Source organism: Primulina huaijiensis, unplaced genomic scaffold (assembly GCF_012295235.1).
Source record: "Primulina huaijiensis isolate GDHJ02 unplaced genomic scaffold, ASM1229523v2 scaffold42415, whole genome shotgun sequence".
In the NCBI taxonomy this organism is placed as follows: domain Eukaryota; kingdom Viridiplantae; phylum Streptophyta; class Magnoliopsida; order Lamiales; family Gesneriaceae; genus Primulina; species Primulina huaijiensis.
In genome coordinates, this window is record NW_027360177.1 from 56,263 (window position 1) to 73,461 (window position 17,199).

The window sequence follows — 17,199 nt, forward strand, 5'->3', positions numbered from 1 at the left end:
GAGACAGGTCACATCTTTATGAGAAGAAAACATCCTCAACCCTAGCTGTACCCTGGCACCATCACCATCTCCTCCCAATATTTAATGTCTAGATCTCTACTAAATCTACTAATTTAAATCCTTCCAAACAAAATTACCAGCTTAATTGCTCAATAATTGTAAAATGTTTATTTTTTTAATTAAATCAATAATCATTTAGGACCTTAACCTAAAACTTTAGGGTCGGCATGCTTAACAATTCCTGGTGGACCGATCGGCTTCGAACCGGTTCTGGTTCAAAGGGTAGAATCAATCCGAACCGCGGACTGGTTCTATAATTTTTAGACCGGTTCCCGTCCGGGGTCGACCATTTCCGGGTTCCAGGTCCGAATTTTATTATTTTAATATTAATATAAAATTACTTTAATTAATGGACATTTTTTATTTAATATTTTGAGTAAAAACAATACTGATTAATCATAAAATAAAAATAAAATAACTTAAACATTGATTTTTACAATTAAACATCTAACTTTCATCACGATTTATTAAAATATATTTTGAATACTCCAGATTTTCATCGAATCGTGAGCTTTGAAATTCGTCATTCCCACAAGCGGTCATATTCTTTTTTTGGCTGCAAGCCAATCTTGTAGGCATGTTAATATGCTAAATGTTTCTCGCTTTAAATTTGTTCTCTTTCACCAATGAATCTCACATAATGAAAATGTTGATTTAAAAGCAACATTTGGACTTTGAATGGCTATAATATCTCTTGCAATTGTCGATAGCATTATATAAAGTTGATAATTTAATTTCCACCGATCAAGAACAACAGTTTGACATATACATCTAACATGAATCAAATTACCATCTAAAATCGATTTTAATGAATATTTAAGACATTTAATCGCAAGGATATTGACACTCGTATTATCTAATGTGATCTACATTATTTTTATTTTGTATGTCATAAATCTTAACAATATTTAAAATATTTTTAGCTATAATGTATGCATTATGTGACGATTCTAAAATGATATACAACTATTTTTTTTTTGCATAGTCAAAGTTTTATCAATCCAATGACATGTCACGACAATATAAAATTCATATTTTAAATTGATCCTAACATCAATTATCAAACTAACTCTACAAGAATTATTCGAAAGAAGCGATTTTAGTGTTTCCTTATATTCTTTATACATATCAAAGCAATATTTTTTAAGTGTGTGCCTAGAAATATTGTGAAAACCATGTTGAATAGCACTAATAAATTCAACAAAATATTCTTGCTCAACTATTATAAAAGGTTGACAACATTTCGTAACAAATATTATGATGACTTTTGGAGAAATTTCTTTTTTAATTGTGAAATCTTTACAAAAAGAAGGATTAATTTGTTGTTGAGTTGGTTCCCTACCAAATGGTTGTAGCATATCAGTGTCAAGTTTATATACATTGACAAATGTTTTTTCAAAACACTGGTACCACTGCCCGTTTTGTAAGAATATTTGGTTTTGCAAATTTTACATACAACAAAAAGTTGTTTGTACCTTGTTGTTCAATATCGAAAGGATCTCAAACTTTTCTTCGTTTTTCTCGGGCTGTCGTCGTGCTCGTTGCCATCGTATTGCTTGCTCGGATGGACGATGACATCCCTACATTTTTGTTGAGGATTTTCATGGTGGTCAGGTTCGAATTCATCAAAGTCCGTGATGTAGCCAAAATGTTCATCAAAGTCGGTGATGTATTCACCTCTACCACCACGGTTTGAAGATGACGTTATTGAAATTCGAATTATTTATATAAGTAAATTGAGAAATATTAAGTAAATAATAATAAAGAGAATATTGAATATAGATAACATTATAACAAAATTTATTAAATATAAGCTGAGAAATGACAGCAAAAAGAGAAAAGTGATTGTAGATAATTATATAGTTGAGACAAAATTGATGTGTGAAAATGTTAGAAAAATAATCTTGTATTTATAGTTGATTTGTGGGGTAAATATGTTTGCAATTTGACCTTCAAATTGGAAGCCAAATTTAAACGGCCATTGAATAAACAACAAATGGCCGTTGGCCCAAGGTCTTTATTTTTTAAAAAAAAATCTATTTTATTTTTTAAATTTTCGGTTCCGGTCTGGTTCTGGACTGGATCTGGTAATGGGCAGGATGCGGTTCTAGAACCGAAACAGGTTATTTCCTGAACTGGTTCAATCAATTGGAAAATAGATCAGAGACAGTTCCGAATCCGATTCATCCATACCAGACTCGGTTATGCCTAATCTAGGGTGAAGAGTTTTATTTCATTGGGTTTAGAAGTTTGGATTTGAAATAATCTAATGATTAAGAATTTGAAAACTTTGTGTATATTATGAATACTTTTTTTTTTTTGATATCCTAATCTAAGGGACGGGAAAACTCGAACTTGAGTCAATACATGGGGAATTCCGGTGAATGTATATTATGAATACTTACTTACAAATAAGAAGATAAAATTGTAACTTTTGCAGAATTATGCAAATTTTGAAAGATTATTTAAAATTAAAAAAGATTTTTAATGAGAATGATTAGTAAATAAAGGTCATAAAAATCCGCGGCCACCCCAATAATTAGTGAATAATTTGAGATAACTATATGTACTTCAAAAATTTATTTATATATGTGAAAAAATACTCCATATTATGAACAAATTCTCTGAAACTTGGAGTCGAAGACTCAAAATCACACTAGAAAACAAAGCACTGTGTTTTGCTTTGCAAAATCTACAAACCAAAGAGAAAGTGACTCACCCCTTGAGATCACATTTGGAGTTTTGTTTCTTTCACGGTGAACTAAATTGAGTTTATAAGATTTTATTTTTAAAAAAATACAAATTTGAGTTTAGAAGATATGACTCGGGTGGTCCAAAATGCCCCCACGAAAATAAATGTGTAATTAATACATAGCTAGCGAGATGGGAAATTATATTCTTGTTTATGTTTTTTTTTATATTAAAAGGTTAAATAAAAATCGTAAATTGCGCTAAAATTCTCTCAAATCTAAGTTAGCGGTTGGATTTGAGATGATGAATATCAAATGCATTAATTTCAAATTTTTTGACTAACTTGGGCGAATAAAATTCAACATTTGGATTGATAGATTTAAAATTCATGTATTTCAAATATGTTTTTGTTGTTTTAGAGAATTAATACCAAAAAATTCAAATTCATCTATTGCATGTTTATATAATATTTCATGATATTTATGATAGATTTTAAGTTTACTCAATAATTAAAGATTTGAAATTCATTATACTTTGTGTAACTAATGCGTAAATAAATAGGAATGACGATTTTCTCTGACCGACGGAGAATCAGATACCTGACCCGAATGAAAAGGAGGATATGGAGGAGATTTTTTACCCGCATTAAATAAATAAGTAATCAGATATAAAGATTTTTATGTATGGGGATGTAGACTTTAGGGTTTTGCTAGTAATTGTAGTTGATTCAAATATACCCAAGATATGTGTCATTTGAATTCTTAACTCAAATCAAATCATTAAATTCAAATCAAATTCATCAACCCAATCACAACTTATGTGTATATTACATGCCAGATATCACGCTTCTAAGTGTCAAGTCTAAACAAATATATATGAATGATACCACATGGATGGACCCACTAGCTCTGGTCCATCCTTAGTCCAAATGGAAGGCAGGTTCATGTATTTTTCTATAAATATCAGGTTTGAGTGTCTAATTCATTCATTCATTCAATATATATTATTTGCCAGCAGCACCCTTAACTGCTCTCCACTTATATCCCCATTCTCTGACTTGAGCGTCGGAGGGACTACGCTGGGACACCTTCCCAGCCCTTTCTAACGATCTTGTTCGTGATTTCAAGCTCAGGACAAATTCGAAGTCTGCGCCTGAACTAGTATCACTTGCTAAAATCGGGTCCTAAATTTTCAGTGAATATCAATGCGTATAATAGAATGCTAGAAATTATGTAAATAATAAGATGCAAGAACGACAATCTTATATATATATCCACTTTATGAAAATGATTTCATCAACGAAATTACTACAAAAATCCATCATAAACCACTTATAAATCATTTCAAAACCTTTCTCACAGCTTGATATATTGAATATGACCATTTATTGTAACAAATTGATCAACATATTTCTACTGAGTTCACTTCAGCAGGTGCGGTCCATGGAAGTCTTGCTTGGAGTTTTTTGATGAGTCCTCGGTTGACTAATTGGGTGACTAATATATAAGTTAGTTAAATTAGTTAATTAGTGGTTAGTCAATAACTGAATCAAGGGAAGGGCTGTATATAGATATAAATATATATAAGCGCAACGGGAAGAAAGAAGAGTTTTCACTTCTCGGTTGTAATCTTCTTTTCTTCCTCAACTGCGGTGTATCGCTCTCTTCTGAATTGAATAAAACACGTTGCTCTGAGTTCCCAAGTGGATGTAGGCGAAGAAAGCCGAACCACTATAATTCTTGTGTCTTGATATCTCGTTTCTGTTTTGTTTCATCTTCTGAGTGATAGTGTTGCGATTAACCTGAGATTGTGTGTGTATGTGCTTATGCTTACTGTGAGGCGTGTTCTTGATCATTCTTGGGAGAAAGAATAGCTGGGATTATTCACAACATTTATAACATCACACTCAAAAATGCAAAACTTGTATATTTTTCTAAATCAATGGTTAAAAATTAAAATCCCCCTATGTCTCATAATATTTTACATGCACGTTCGACTTCTAGGTGCATCGATAATTCTATATTAACTAAGAAATATTACAAACCTTAATATATAAACAATTTCGTCCTTAAATTCCACTAGTTTTCAGAGAAATTGTAAATCTATCCAAACCTACAAGATGCTCCATTCATACTCTTTGGTGGTCAACTATTGATTGCGATGCAATAATGCAAATGTATTGAAAAAGAAGTTAATTTGGTTTGACAATTTACATGGTGATTAGCATTTAATCTTAGTTGAATTAATTAAGCGTGGCTCAGAGATGCGATATATAACATGAGAATCTTGGGCACGATAATAATGATTCCAAATGTAGGTTGAAAATGAGACAATGGATCCCCATGATGGGATCTCATCATCCCATTAATGAATGCCTCACCCTTATCAATTTCGTCCCTTTAACCAATCCAACACGCATTTTTGTGCGTGCTACCATTATCACCAAACCAATTTCAAGTTACTAATACATACATGCGAGATTTAACAATGCTGCCCACTACCATTGCTCGCTCTTCCAAAAAAAAAAAAATAACAATAAAAATGATATGTATTATAAATAAATAAAGTTCCACAAGACTACAATAACTCAACGAAATCAATATTCGCATATACATGCATCACTCTCCGATGAAATCTCCTTATTGGTTGCAATGATTTCCTCGACCTAATAGAATAATCTAATCGTGAAATTCCGATTGTCGTATTATTTTAAAATATTAGAGTTGTATCGTTACTACTAGCTATAACTTTTGGTAAAAAGACAAACGCTCAGTTTTACGATTGGTATCAAAGTTAAAGTCATAAGTTCGATTCTCATTGGAAGAAGTGCACTTTTTTGGATGTTATTACCTGTTATAAGTTTTAGTACAATGACAAATGCTCGATCATACACTCTCAAACTATATCCGAACCAAAGTAACCCAAACTTCGTAAACTCATCCACAAGACTTGAGTCATTTAAACGAATGACAAGTTGTACTAATTAAAAATTGTGGTTTTGTTATGGAATTAACAACTTAAATTGTAACAACTATGGGTAGTAGACCGACTCAACATGATCATCATCACATACACATGCACAACTACTGTTCATGAACCGTAGGTTGGTCTAGCATGAGCCATAGCTCATGTCCATACACCGGTCACTCATATAATTTCATACCCATGGAAAGTATTTTCTTTCAACTCCCTCAGCACTCGAACTCAAGACCTCCAGACTTAAGTACATAGATTCTTAGAGTGTTGGTACCAAATGACCAGTAGAATATGGGTTGAGGCTCATGTTGAGTCAGCCTATAACTCATGATCGTTACATAAATAGAATACGGTAACTAATTAGGGACCGAAAATAAACATCGGCCGCTAGTAAATTCAGTCTTTAAACATTTCTTTTGTTAAAAAAATAAAATAAAATAATTTTTCGACTGAAAATCTATATCAAATGAAAAAAAATGGTTCGATTAAGGGATATAATAATGTGAAGATAAAAATTCAGGTCTGGTGCTCCAAAAAGATAAGGTGAATCGCATTCTTTCGGGTAGAATCTCCTTTACTATTTGCTTTTGGCCAGGTTTGATTCGTAGGATCTCTTCCTTGTCAATGAACGATCCATTCTTGATTTTGTGATTTAATTTTTTGGGAACTTGATGATCATGTTCGGTTATTGTGGTTTAATTATACAATGTTCCAGCTTCAAGTCTTAAGGTTAAGCTCCTCTATATTATATATTTATATATATATATACCGTTGATTGATTGTCGTCATACTGTTAATTAGAGGCAATAACAATTAACTAGTTTAGAGGTCTAATGCTTAATCTTTATTATATTATTATTAAATAACATAGCATATTATAATATAATGCAAAATAATTTTAGATGTTGCACATGAAAAATATAACTGGTTGAGATAACATAACATTTATTAATACCAATTTCTGGGCCGGAAAATGAGATGACTGGCGGTCCTAAATAAGTCTAGGTGTTGAATTTGCACCACAAAATGTAGAAGTGTACCTGTCTGAAAATTCAACCCAATTATTATTGTCCCAACCTATTAGAAAACAACTATTGGCATTACATTCCTTCCCCATCACATTCAGTCCTTGTTAGGATTTAGTCATACATTCATGATATGAAAAAAGGAAAAATTTGTATATTTTTCTTGAACTAAAAGGTTATCTGATTCCTATCAGAGTTATTTAATTGTCGGATAATTAGGCATAAAGATTTTCAGACAGGTTAAGTTGATTGCATATGATCAATGATCCGCATATTGATTTGATATGAATTTTATATACTAATTTTCTCCTATTTTTTTTAAAAAAGGCAAATGCAGTGAATTGGAATTGTACAGATATATATAATATATATTGATTGTATATCAACTACCAACTCCTTTTCATTGATTTGTAGGAAGGATTGTGATGGGTTAAATGGTCCATCCCCACTGAAATTAGGCCCATGAATAAAGTGCAGTCAAATCTGGTTCCAATAGCCCATCCGAAGTCTAAATTCTATGGGGAATTTTTGTAAATTAGTTCTTCTCAAGATCAGTTGTCAATTTAAAGAATTAGGTTTGACACAAATATTTGTTCAGTATTCACCCAACATTTTCTTTTTAAAAAAAATTAGATATATGGGCTTTGAGTAAAAGAAGGTGAATTTTTTTTCTTAAAGACATTGCATGATTGTAGATTTGTGAAAGAAAATGTAGTTATTTGTTGTCAAATTGAATTTGGTATATCAGACATGAATCAATCGGCTCGGAAACACGTCAAAAATTATTCCCATAAAGGACCATATTCACGTGACGAACATGGAAATTGGATTCGCATTAATCTCCAAGAGAATAACTACAACAACATACTTTTTATTGAATTTTCAACATTGTCATCGTGATACATAGATATTATCTCTCGTACTCATGACTTAAATTTGAAAAAAAGCTCTTATTCTTTTGCAAAATATTCATTTTTTGGGAAGTGTCGAGGTGCACTACTGACGTTAATGTCATGTCAACGTCCTAATTGATGCCATATTAGCTTCACATTAACAAAATTGTTAAAATTGGAAAAAAAAGAAAAAAAAGAAATAACAGTCTTACATTGAAATTGGACAGCATGTCAAACTAAAATTACAACGAGATAAATATTTATAATAAAAACCATTATTTTCTTTGGATAGCTTATTTGTTTGTTTTAATAAAATTTATATTTATATGTGAACGGACAACCTTTTTAAACGGCAAGTGTCGTTATCTGGAGAACAGATGCAATAAATTTAACGTGTAAAAGCAGGTAGAAGTCCTTAACGTATAAAGTTGAAGTTTGTATGGTAATGGTGGCGTAACGTGGATGAATTTGCAACTGGGAAACATATATGGCTGTCCTTGGGACACAACAGAGGAGAGCAACGCTAATTAGGAATCGTCTTCTTAATTTCCTAGCAGCTGGTAGAATAGCTACTCCATCGGGCCACCCGATGGATCCTGCCTGATACATCGATGCACATGTTGAATGCGTGTACAATTATTTTTAAAATTAATTTGATTTACTGGAAAATATCATAATTATAAAAATTATTGAAAATTAGGCAAATTATTATATTTAGATAAGATCATACCATAATTGTAAAAATTGACAAGTGACTAAACTTTCTTTGAAAGAATAAATTAGAAACAAGAAACAGTCTCTATTACAGAGATTCTTAATAATAAAGTAGAGATGTTGTATGGTGAAAATTACATTACGTATGAGATCCACAACATTTTTTATGGAAGTGCTGATACGACGTCAAGATATGATGGCATGTTACTGAACATTGCTGATGTGAAATCAAACCCCGCCAAAGTTTGTACTCCGATCCTGTTGTATTCAACTGGTCATGTTGTAGTTAAAATGCAAGACTAATTATGCATTGATACCTAGCTATGAGTGTGTGTTGATTTTATAAAACACCACTTGTTTTAATAACTTTTTAGTATAAAGTTATGCGACACGTACAATAAGTTATTATTAAACATAATGCATCTGTATGGATAATTATGATGGCGTTTGTGCACCGACTATCTAAAGCATGATGATTAATGGGTTTAAGCCCTAATGTGATGCCAACTTTGTGTGACACCAAAATTAGGCGCTTTTACGCGTAAATGTTGGGAAAGTTGTCATTTTCTAAAAGGTTTAATTATAATAATTTTCATGCATGTCGCGTGAATATTCGAGCATGAAGCATTTTCAATATACATATCAATGCACGTTAGGAAATGAATTTTTTTTTATTTGCTTTGAGAATATACCTTTCTCAATCCATATTTTATGAATTAAGTTATACTTTGTCTTTTGAAGTTTTGGTGTGATCATTGTCTGTTAGAAAACTTTGTGTTATTTTGAAATAAAAAATCTCTATTAATTTCATATTATGATTCTAGTAAAACTCTCATACAAACAAAAATAATTAATTAACATTTAACACAATTTGTAATTTATAAGCCATAATTTAGGTGAATTAACGTATTCATTCCTTACCAACACAATTTTTGGATTTGGCACAATGCATGCGTTGTTGCCTAAACTCGATGGTTTGTTGTGCATCACTTTCTTTAATCACCATGAAAGCCAATACCTAGCTAATTACGTGTTGCTTTGGAGACACTTTTATCATGTCTATATCTTTAACTTACATAACGTAACGTGCGGATTATTTTACCCATTCATTGTAGTTCTTATACTATGGTCGCGGTAGGGTTTTTGTTTTAACGTGAGATCGAACATATATATATACATTTGAAAAAAGTTTAGGGCGGTTAATTGGCTAGATATCTTATACTAAATTTTATAAATTTAGGAAGTTTGAAAATAGAAATTTCAAATGCGCTGTGAAAAATACCAAAAATAGTGTTAGAAAATGCATTCTTTCACGATGGTGGAGCCAGATCGATCCCCTCTGATGTCTCACCATATCAATACCTATATGATTTGCATCACGACGCATGTTTGTTATCTCTGTTACTATAATTTACATATGTTTATACGTAACTCTTGTCCGTAGATCGTAGTTTTAACATATGAACAGCAGAGACACAACTAACACAAGTCCAAATTAATGTGATCTTTTTTAAGGGTCTCCAGAAAATATCTTGTGACGGTGATGGAGGAATGTGCAGCAAAATTAATCAAATGAATTACATTAAAAGCTATGTAGTGAACATTCCACAAAGTTTCCTCTTAATATCTATATCTATACATGTATCATATGTATGTATATACACCAATAATAAGTGTCATACATCTACGAGCCAAAATAAGTTTTAACAATCTTAACATCTTACAGAGACAACCAGCTCCCAGGTCTTCTGAGAGCAGACCATGTCGGTAACCTGGATTTCGCAAACAAACCAGCCATTCATTCACAATCCTAAAAATTGGATGGTTTTTGCGTAGAAAATTACTTCATACGTATATTGAAAATAATGTTCTTATTCTTAGGAATTTGACTTGCTTAAAAACACAAAAATAATCCGGTTCTAGTGTATTAGCTTTTGTACATAAAACCAATTATGAAAATGAAGTCATATAAACAAAAAGACTCTCATTTTCTTTCTATTTTTGGATTTTTTTTTAATGTTAATATCACTTTATCCTTCACTTTTTAATAAATTATACGTTTTTCACCAAACATGCTTTAATGAGACTTAAACTTTTAACAGTTAAAAGAATATATAAGAAATTTCGAAAAATAAAACATAATTTTGGTACATATGAACTCAATAAAATTATAGAAAGAAATCGTGTATATATAATAAATCGTAATGTAGACTTTTTATTTTTGAGTAATTTTAGGCATCATGACAGAAGTAAATACTGTGTGTAAATATTTTTCGAAATTAAAAATGGCAATAATTTTGACCTTGCTTTAGAAATATATCTTTTTAAATCTTTCTTGAAATAAATATGGCCCCTACCAAGAATCATTTAGACTTACATGCCCAACACCAAACACCCAAGCGGACGGCGGACCCTCTCCATTCACTTGGAATTCACCCTCCATATGTCTAATTCCAAGTAGTATTCTGCCAAAACGATGTTTGAACATGTTACTCTGTATTCATGTCGCATAAATTATTAAATTTATTTATTATTTTATTTTTAAAAAGATAACGTGTCTCTCACAATTCATGTTTAACGCTAGCTTTTGGCTTAAATCTTCATTCTAACATTAGATGAATACTAATTTAGAACATAAAAATATCTCAAAATATCATAATGTAGAAACATAAGCGGATTATGTAAACATTAATATAATATATATACAGATAGGATATGATATAAAACAATAGTTTCTTGAAAGAAAAAAATTTTGAATTGGACATCTAAACCGAGGCACCTCATTTGACAATATTTAACAAATAAGACACACCAAGACGATGCCTTCATTTTTATATATATAAAAAAATCTGTAGAATATTACATAATTAAAAAATAATAATAGACTTTGTATCTAATTATGAAAATCCCCAAACGCATCTTGACTCTAAGAAAAAAAGTAATCCATATGGGCGGCCGAGTTTGTCCGTCTCCTGTCCCCTAAATCTTGGATCCCTTGTCTCATAATTGCTGCCAATACTGCAGACAACTTAATCTCGCTTTGTCTCAAATTCATGCACTAAAACGCCAATATTAACTCCAAATTCATGCACTAAATCAACCGGCATTTTTCGTTACCAACGATCTTCTCCAAGAAACACATACTACACATCTTGAAAATAAAAGGGTTCAGTTTGGTTTGGTTTGGTTTGGTTCCAGATATTGTTTACTAGCAGGAAGATGGAAAGTGATCTGAATTTCAAGGCAACTGAGCTGAGATTGGGATTACCAGGCAGGGATGAATGTGAAGAAATGATGAAAACTCCAAAGAACAACAAGCGCTCATTTCCTGACTCGAATAGCGGATCAGAGATAGCTTCTTCTGTACCAGATATCCCACCAGCACCCAAGTAAGAGACCCATAATTGCCTCTCATTTTCTAGCGGTGGGATCAAAACTTAGTAACTGATTTGTTTGGTCCGTGATTACTTATTGATTCCAGGACACAGATAGTTGGGTGGCCGCCGGTGAGGTCTTGCCGGAAAAGTAGTATCCAGATGAAGAAACATTCTCAATCTGAAACAGGGATTTACGTGAAAGTTAGCATGGACGGTGCCCCTTACCTTAGAAAGATTGATCTCAAACTTTACGATGGATATTCACAACTTCTCCAGGCTTTGGAAAACATGTTCAAACTCTCCATAGGTAAGGGATATATGCATGTTTTCATTTCTCTTCTTTCCAGTTAGCATTGATTTTTGGGATTGCTCTAAACACATGGTGTGTGGTGTAATTTGGTCGATTAGGGAAATGTTCAGAGAGGGAAGGGTACAAAGGATCGGAATATTCACCTGCTTATGAAGATAAAGATGGCGATTTGATGCTTGTTGGAGATGTTCCATGGGAGTGAGTTCCCGATACCCTATCTAAATCTCTCCTATCTTTACACATACATGTAAAAATTCAAATTATTATAGAAAACAACTATAGTTTTGTATATAACTTCTTTCGACATGCAAAATCAACCACCCTTAATTTTAAAAGATACCACATATAGGGCCTTCGATATAATTGTTCACGCACATTTTCTTATGCATAACGTATTATTTTGCAGTATGTTCAAGTCATCCTGCAAGAAACTGAGGATCGTGAAAGGATCAGAAGCCAAAGGATTGGGCTTTGGTGTATGATGAGAACACACTCTTTTTCTTGGATTAATTATGGGTTTTAAAACGTGCCAAAACAGAAGAAAAACGAGGCCCTCTCTCATGATTACCACAAGTCACAAAAGTTCCCTAAGAACTCTAGCTAGATTATGAAGTTCCTTTGTATTCTACAATTTTCTGCAACCTTAATTGGCAGGAGGTTTAATCGAAAGAAGATACATAGAAATTACAGTTCCTTTAATACCTTTAATGTTTTTCTTTTAAAAGGTGCTTTTGAGATCTTTTGATTTTAAATGTTTTGCTTGTAATAAATTAAATCCATGTGCAAGCAGTTGTACAAAGATATGCATATATGCATCCTTAGTATTTGGATTTCGGTTATGTTTTCTTCGTACAAGAACGTGTGTTTGCTGATGTTGAATGTGCATTTTCTGGGAAGTGAATACAAAGGAATCGAGATTATTATTTGTATTTCATTATTGAATTATTGTTTATATGTTTATCTAGGTGCAACATTATTTGACACCACATGTGATGAATCATTGTTTATATTATTGAAGTATGCATCTCTATTAATGGTCTCACATAATTCTAACGATACTAAATATATTTGAATCAAATACTAGTTCAGCATAAATAGGGCTGATAATTTCCTCCGAACTTGTTCGAGGATCCAATACTTGATCCACTAGTCACTCAGGTCGAGAATTAGGGGCTCGGACTTCGGAATTGGGTTGATGACCTGCAGTATTCAAAACATAGCATTGGTCCAACTTTAATCATTTCAATAAATATAACCAAAGAAAGGCAGGCAACCTACCTTCTTGTTCTGTTTGACATAACCGATAGCAACTTTTCTTTGTAGATATGCTCTTTCTGATAGCTCGTTAAACGTGGGATTTTCACCTTCTTTTTTGTAGAGACTTATATCCTGTCCAAAAGTCGTGACCATGAAGCTACATACTGTATTGTTCGACACTTGATATATAGATAGATTCATGTTTCAGAAAACCAGCCAAAGTTCTCTCAAGTTTTAATATGAATGCTTTTTAAACCTTGACGTAAATTTCATCTCCCTCTGCGTTAAGAATGTCCTCCCAAACCTCGTTCAATTCACCATTCTTTGCCACTGCCAAAAGAAAGATGAGATTTATTAAAATCAACTTGGTGCGTTAGAATTTTTTTTATTTATTTTTTTGGTTTCGAAGATGGAGAGAAGAATTTCTAAACCTTGAGCGACAACAAGGCTCATTACTTCCTCTGCCGAAATATATGCGAGGGTTGGTCTGATCCTTGCATCCAAACAAGAAATTGAAAAGGCTCAGCATTACTAGTCCTCAATATTCTTCTTCAAATTTATAATCATTACGCAACCTGAACTTGAAGAAGAGGAAACCACCAATGATGACAAACGAGAAGCATGCCGCGAGGAGCACAATAAAAAACCTGCACGATTCCAAATTAAGCACTTGTATGAACCAATCAACACAACTACATAAGGTCAAATCAAGAATACTTGCAAGAAAGCACAGGTAAAGAAACAAGTTCGATATGTTTTCCTTTACATACAAAAGCGTGTGTAACATAAACACACATGTAAATCAATTTATCGGATTGAACCTAAAACTGAAGTACTGTAAATGTTATCAATGCATATTGTAACGGGCACAAATATCACACTCCCATCTCGTATAACAAAACCATATGTACAGTACTACATCCGTACAGGGCTTCATTTAACTAACAAATTTTTGCGATTGACATAATTTCAACTGACATGCAAACCAATTAACAAATCTTACAATAAGTCTTCTTGGAAATTCAAGTTGTTAAAGGACATGTTCGTGTTTTAGGACAAACAGCCACTCATTAACCATCAGTACTTTCAAGAAATAAAAAAACTAAAGTGGTATCTGACTCGTAATTCGTCAAAATTAAATCATGAATGCACATAAAATGCTTTACTTCAACTGTAAACTAACAACTGAAGATAACCTGAAGGTGGTGTTTGCTGTACTTACGTGGCAACATTTCTCTCTAATTGAATGTTGAATAAATAAATTAATCGAGCAAGACTCCATTTGAGATCTTGAAATGAAGGCAATGAAACATCCAATTGAAGCGGTGTTGGTTTACTAAAGGAGTTAGACACGCAAGCGAAGGGCAAACTTGAAGCTGCAAACACTTGAATTTCACAACAGAGTGATCCCTGAATAACTTCATCACCGAAACATTGCTATATAAATGCATCAATCTGATCAAGAAACATGAGAGTGATGCCGCCAGGAGTTTAGATCTTACTGCACAGGTTATCACACCAATGGATCATTAGTCACATTCTATATCCAAAGACAGACAAGAAGTTACAGAAATCCCCAAGATTATCTGCTCAGGGTCCGATATACAAACAAAATCAACTCAAATTGAGTTTACTTGCATTTTTCTTTGCATGCAATCTCATTAGAAAACTCATTTTGGACCATTTAACACAACTTGAGTTCTATCAGCACAAACCTGAGGACCATTCTTCAAATCCTTTTTCGGGAGTCTGTCGCTCTCTCTGACTACTTCAGATATTATCTTCTGTTGCTCTGGGAATAGATCATGGCAAAACTGAGTAGCACATAACGGATCAACATTAACACAAAACACTTGTCGGCTTTCCTGATGTCCCTCTGATTACAGGAAATTTACATGAAAAATCACTAGTAAAACATGCAGTGCAGATAATTGACAAAAGTTAAAAGATGAAGAAACTTGAACTAAATGATAAGCACACATGGATTAAAGCGTACCTCTATTGTTTATTGAGAAATACTGCACAAGTAAAGGTGAGATTGCCATGCATCCGCATGAATGCAGACTTGACTTCCTGAAATAACTATGCTGCTAGCTTTAAAAAAATATCTCTGGACAACTACTTTTACAATGATTGTGAGTATAAACTAACACATTAAATCAACTATAAGGCATGGATATAAACTTGAATAAAACTCTACGAAACAATGTATGGGCTTTTCTAATCGTGTTAATCATTTTTATGAAAATAAAGACGAGTGCAGCTCGCTGTGCTAAGCCTCAATCGGACCAAAGATGTAATGTTATCAATCTCTATGGAAACAGATCATACACAAGCTCATAGCATGAATAATAAACCAGTTTTAATCCATAATATGCAGAACCATAAAACTTGATAAGGGGGTGAATAAATTAAACACACCAAAATTTGAAAAGTAGGGGACTCGGAGGGGATAAACTATTATTTTTCATACAAAATCTGAAGTGTTCATGTTTTTTCAGCTGAATGACCCTAGCCATTCAGAATTCAAATTCCATGAATCAGTTTTCGGCAATTACAAGTTTTGACCCAAAATACACGAGCTCGTCCCATTCGACTAAAATTGTAGGTCCACTAGAGACTCCCCTCGCAGCTGTGACATTCATAAGCAGCTTTGACGCAATGACACTTGATACAGTTCCAGTGCTCCAAAAAACCATAACAAATCATTAACTACATTGCCGTAATGCAATCTAACAAAGACAGAAGACAAAAACTCCTTCCCACGCATTTACACACCAAGAAAGAACAGCATCAAACAAGGCATGTATATCGTATGCGCTGATATACTAATGACTCGATGAGTTTTTTGTTCAGAAATTTATACATACATATTTTATGTAACTTCGCATACACACAATAGAGCCTCCCCTCTGTTAAAACACGAACAAAGATTAAACCTTGAATAACAGGTCACCTCTTTAAAGAAGAATTCTGACTCAATCTGGGATTTCCACATGGCCGGAAGCTGTTTAATGGCATCATCCTTTTCAATATTAAACTTTCTTTTCAGCAATATAAAAGCATAGATTTAAATCTATACGGATGGCACGAGTAGAAAAGCAAATTCTTGAGAAACTTTCAGTCCTCTAAATGCATGTTGGTAGATATGAAGCTCCTTATTTCTCTTCTGGTAAAAAAAAGTGTAACCAACCCAGAAAGTGTCCCAACATTTGATAATTCAACCACGTATTATATATTACAATAATAAATAAATTTTGTGATCCTTCGATTATATGAAAATTTTGATAATCGGAAGTGGAATTTGTCCAGTCTCCAGTAAGTTGAAATGTTGAATACATGCTTCTTCTTCTTCTTCTTTTTTTTTTTTGGATTTTAAATACATTTATAATTAAAATGTTTTGTTACTAATGTAGTAGTAAGATGAAGGGTTTTGACATGTTTTGTATTTTTTTTAAGAATGTTCTATATGTATATCAACATTATTAAATTATTCACTAAAAAAATATAAATTTAACTATTCATTGTTATTGTTGTATTATAAATATGGAAAAATTGACTGCCTGTTGGATCATCCATTTTTTAGGTTAACAAACACGTTGTCTATGTCGCCTTCCCTGACCTAGAGATCCAAAGGGAATCGATGATGAAGAAGAAACAGATAGCATTTTGCCAAAAGTTTAATGTAAAAGTCCCAACGAAGCAAGAAATCGATTTCATTCTTCTTCTTTTTAAGCCATTCCTTTTTGTTAGACACGTTACTACTACTACTATTATTATCATAAATGTTTGTTTGTCTGAGGTCTAGATCGATTCATACAAGAATTTAGAATTGTAGTATGTCGTGTATCATTCAGCATTTAATTTTATACATCATATGTATTGATGGATTATAG

At 32.6% G+C, this 17,199-nt stretch overlaps 2 protein-coding genes across 6 annotated transcripts; one reads left to right on the forward strand and one right to left on the reverse strand.

Annotated features, from left to right (window-relative positions):
- The first annotated feature begins 11,329 nt into the window (after window positions 1-11,329).
- LOC140969615 (auxin-induced protein 22D-like) lies at window positions 11,330-12,969 on the forward strand. 2 transcript variants are annotated; one of them, XM_073431014.1, is made up of 4 exons: window positions 11,330-11,748; window positions 11,841-12,043; window positions 12,157-12,244; window positions 12,453-12,969. In XM_073431014.1, the coding sequence occupies exons 1-4, from the start codon at window positions 11,579-11,581 to the stop codon at window positions 12,526-12,528; spliced, it is 537 nt and encodes a 178-aa protein (XP_073287115.1). In that variant the 5' UTR covers window positions 11,330-11,578; the 3' UTR covers window positions 12,529-12,969. The 2 variants fall into 2 exon arrangements, with proteins under 2 accessions (XP_073287115.1, XP_073287114.1); XM_073431013.1 differs by having other exon boundaries at window positions 11,332-11,748; window positions 12,145-12,244; window positions 12,453-12,968.
- Window positions 12,970-13,147: 178 nt separating this feature from the next.
- On the reverse strand, window positions 13,148-16,507 carry LOC140969620 (putative ion channel POLLUX-like 1). Of its 4 annotated transcripts, XM_073431019.1 has the most exons (7): window positions 16,260-16,507; window positions 15,300-15,385; window positions 14,526-15,209; window positions 13,735-13,950; window positions 13,560-13,633; window positions 13,325-13,435; window positions 13,148-13,246 (listed from the first exon to the last, which is right to left on the reverse strand). In XM_073431019.1, exons 4-7 carry the CDS (start codon window positions 13,754-13,756, stop codon window positions 13,193-13,195), a joined length of 261 nt encoding a protein of 86 aa, XP_073287120.1. In that variant the 5' UTR covers window positions 13,757-13,950; window positions 14,526-15,209; window positions 15,300-15,385; window positions 16,260-16,507; the 3' UTR covers window positions 13,148-13,192. The 4 variants fall into 4 exon arrangements, 2 of the variants coding, with proteins under 2 accessions (XP_073287120.1, XP_073287119.1); XR_012173961.1 differs by having other exon boundaries at window positions 13,160-13,246; window positions 13,325-13,633; window positions 15,019-15,179; XM_073431018.1 differs by having other exon boundaries at window positions 14,526-16,507.
- Between the last annotated feature and the right edge of the window lie 692 nt (window positions 16,508-17,199).

What these genes read in the sequence shown, in the direction of transcription:
- LOC140969620 (XM_073431019.1), bottom strand. Translation starts at nt 13,756, where the DNA reads ATGAGCCTTGTTGTCGCTCAAG. An exon ending in GAGATGAAATTTACGTCAAG is followed by an intron (nt 13,436 to 13,559) that starts GTTTAAAAAGCA and finishes ACTTTTGGACAG; the next exon opens with GATATAAGTCTCTACAAAAA. An exon ending in ATGTCAAACAGAACAAGAAG is followed by an intron (nt 13,247 to 13,324) that starts GTAGGTTGCCTG and finishes TGAATACTGCAG; the next exon opens with GTCATCAACCCAATTCCGAA.
- LOC140969615 (XM_073431013.1), top strand. Translation starts at nt 11,579, where the DNA reads ATGGAAAGTGATCTGAATTTCAAGGCAACTGAGCTGAGATTGGGATTA. An exon ending in CATGTTCAAACTCTCCATAG is followed by an intron (nt 12,044 to 12,144) that starts GTAAGGGATATA and finishes TTGGTCGATTAG; the next exon opens with GGAAATGTTCAGAGAGGGAA. An exon ending in GTTGGAGATGTTCCATGGGA is followed by an intron (nt 12,245 to 12,452) that starts GTGAGTTCCCGA and finishes ATTATTTTGCAG; the next exon opens with TATGTTCAAGTCATCCTGCA.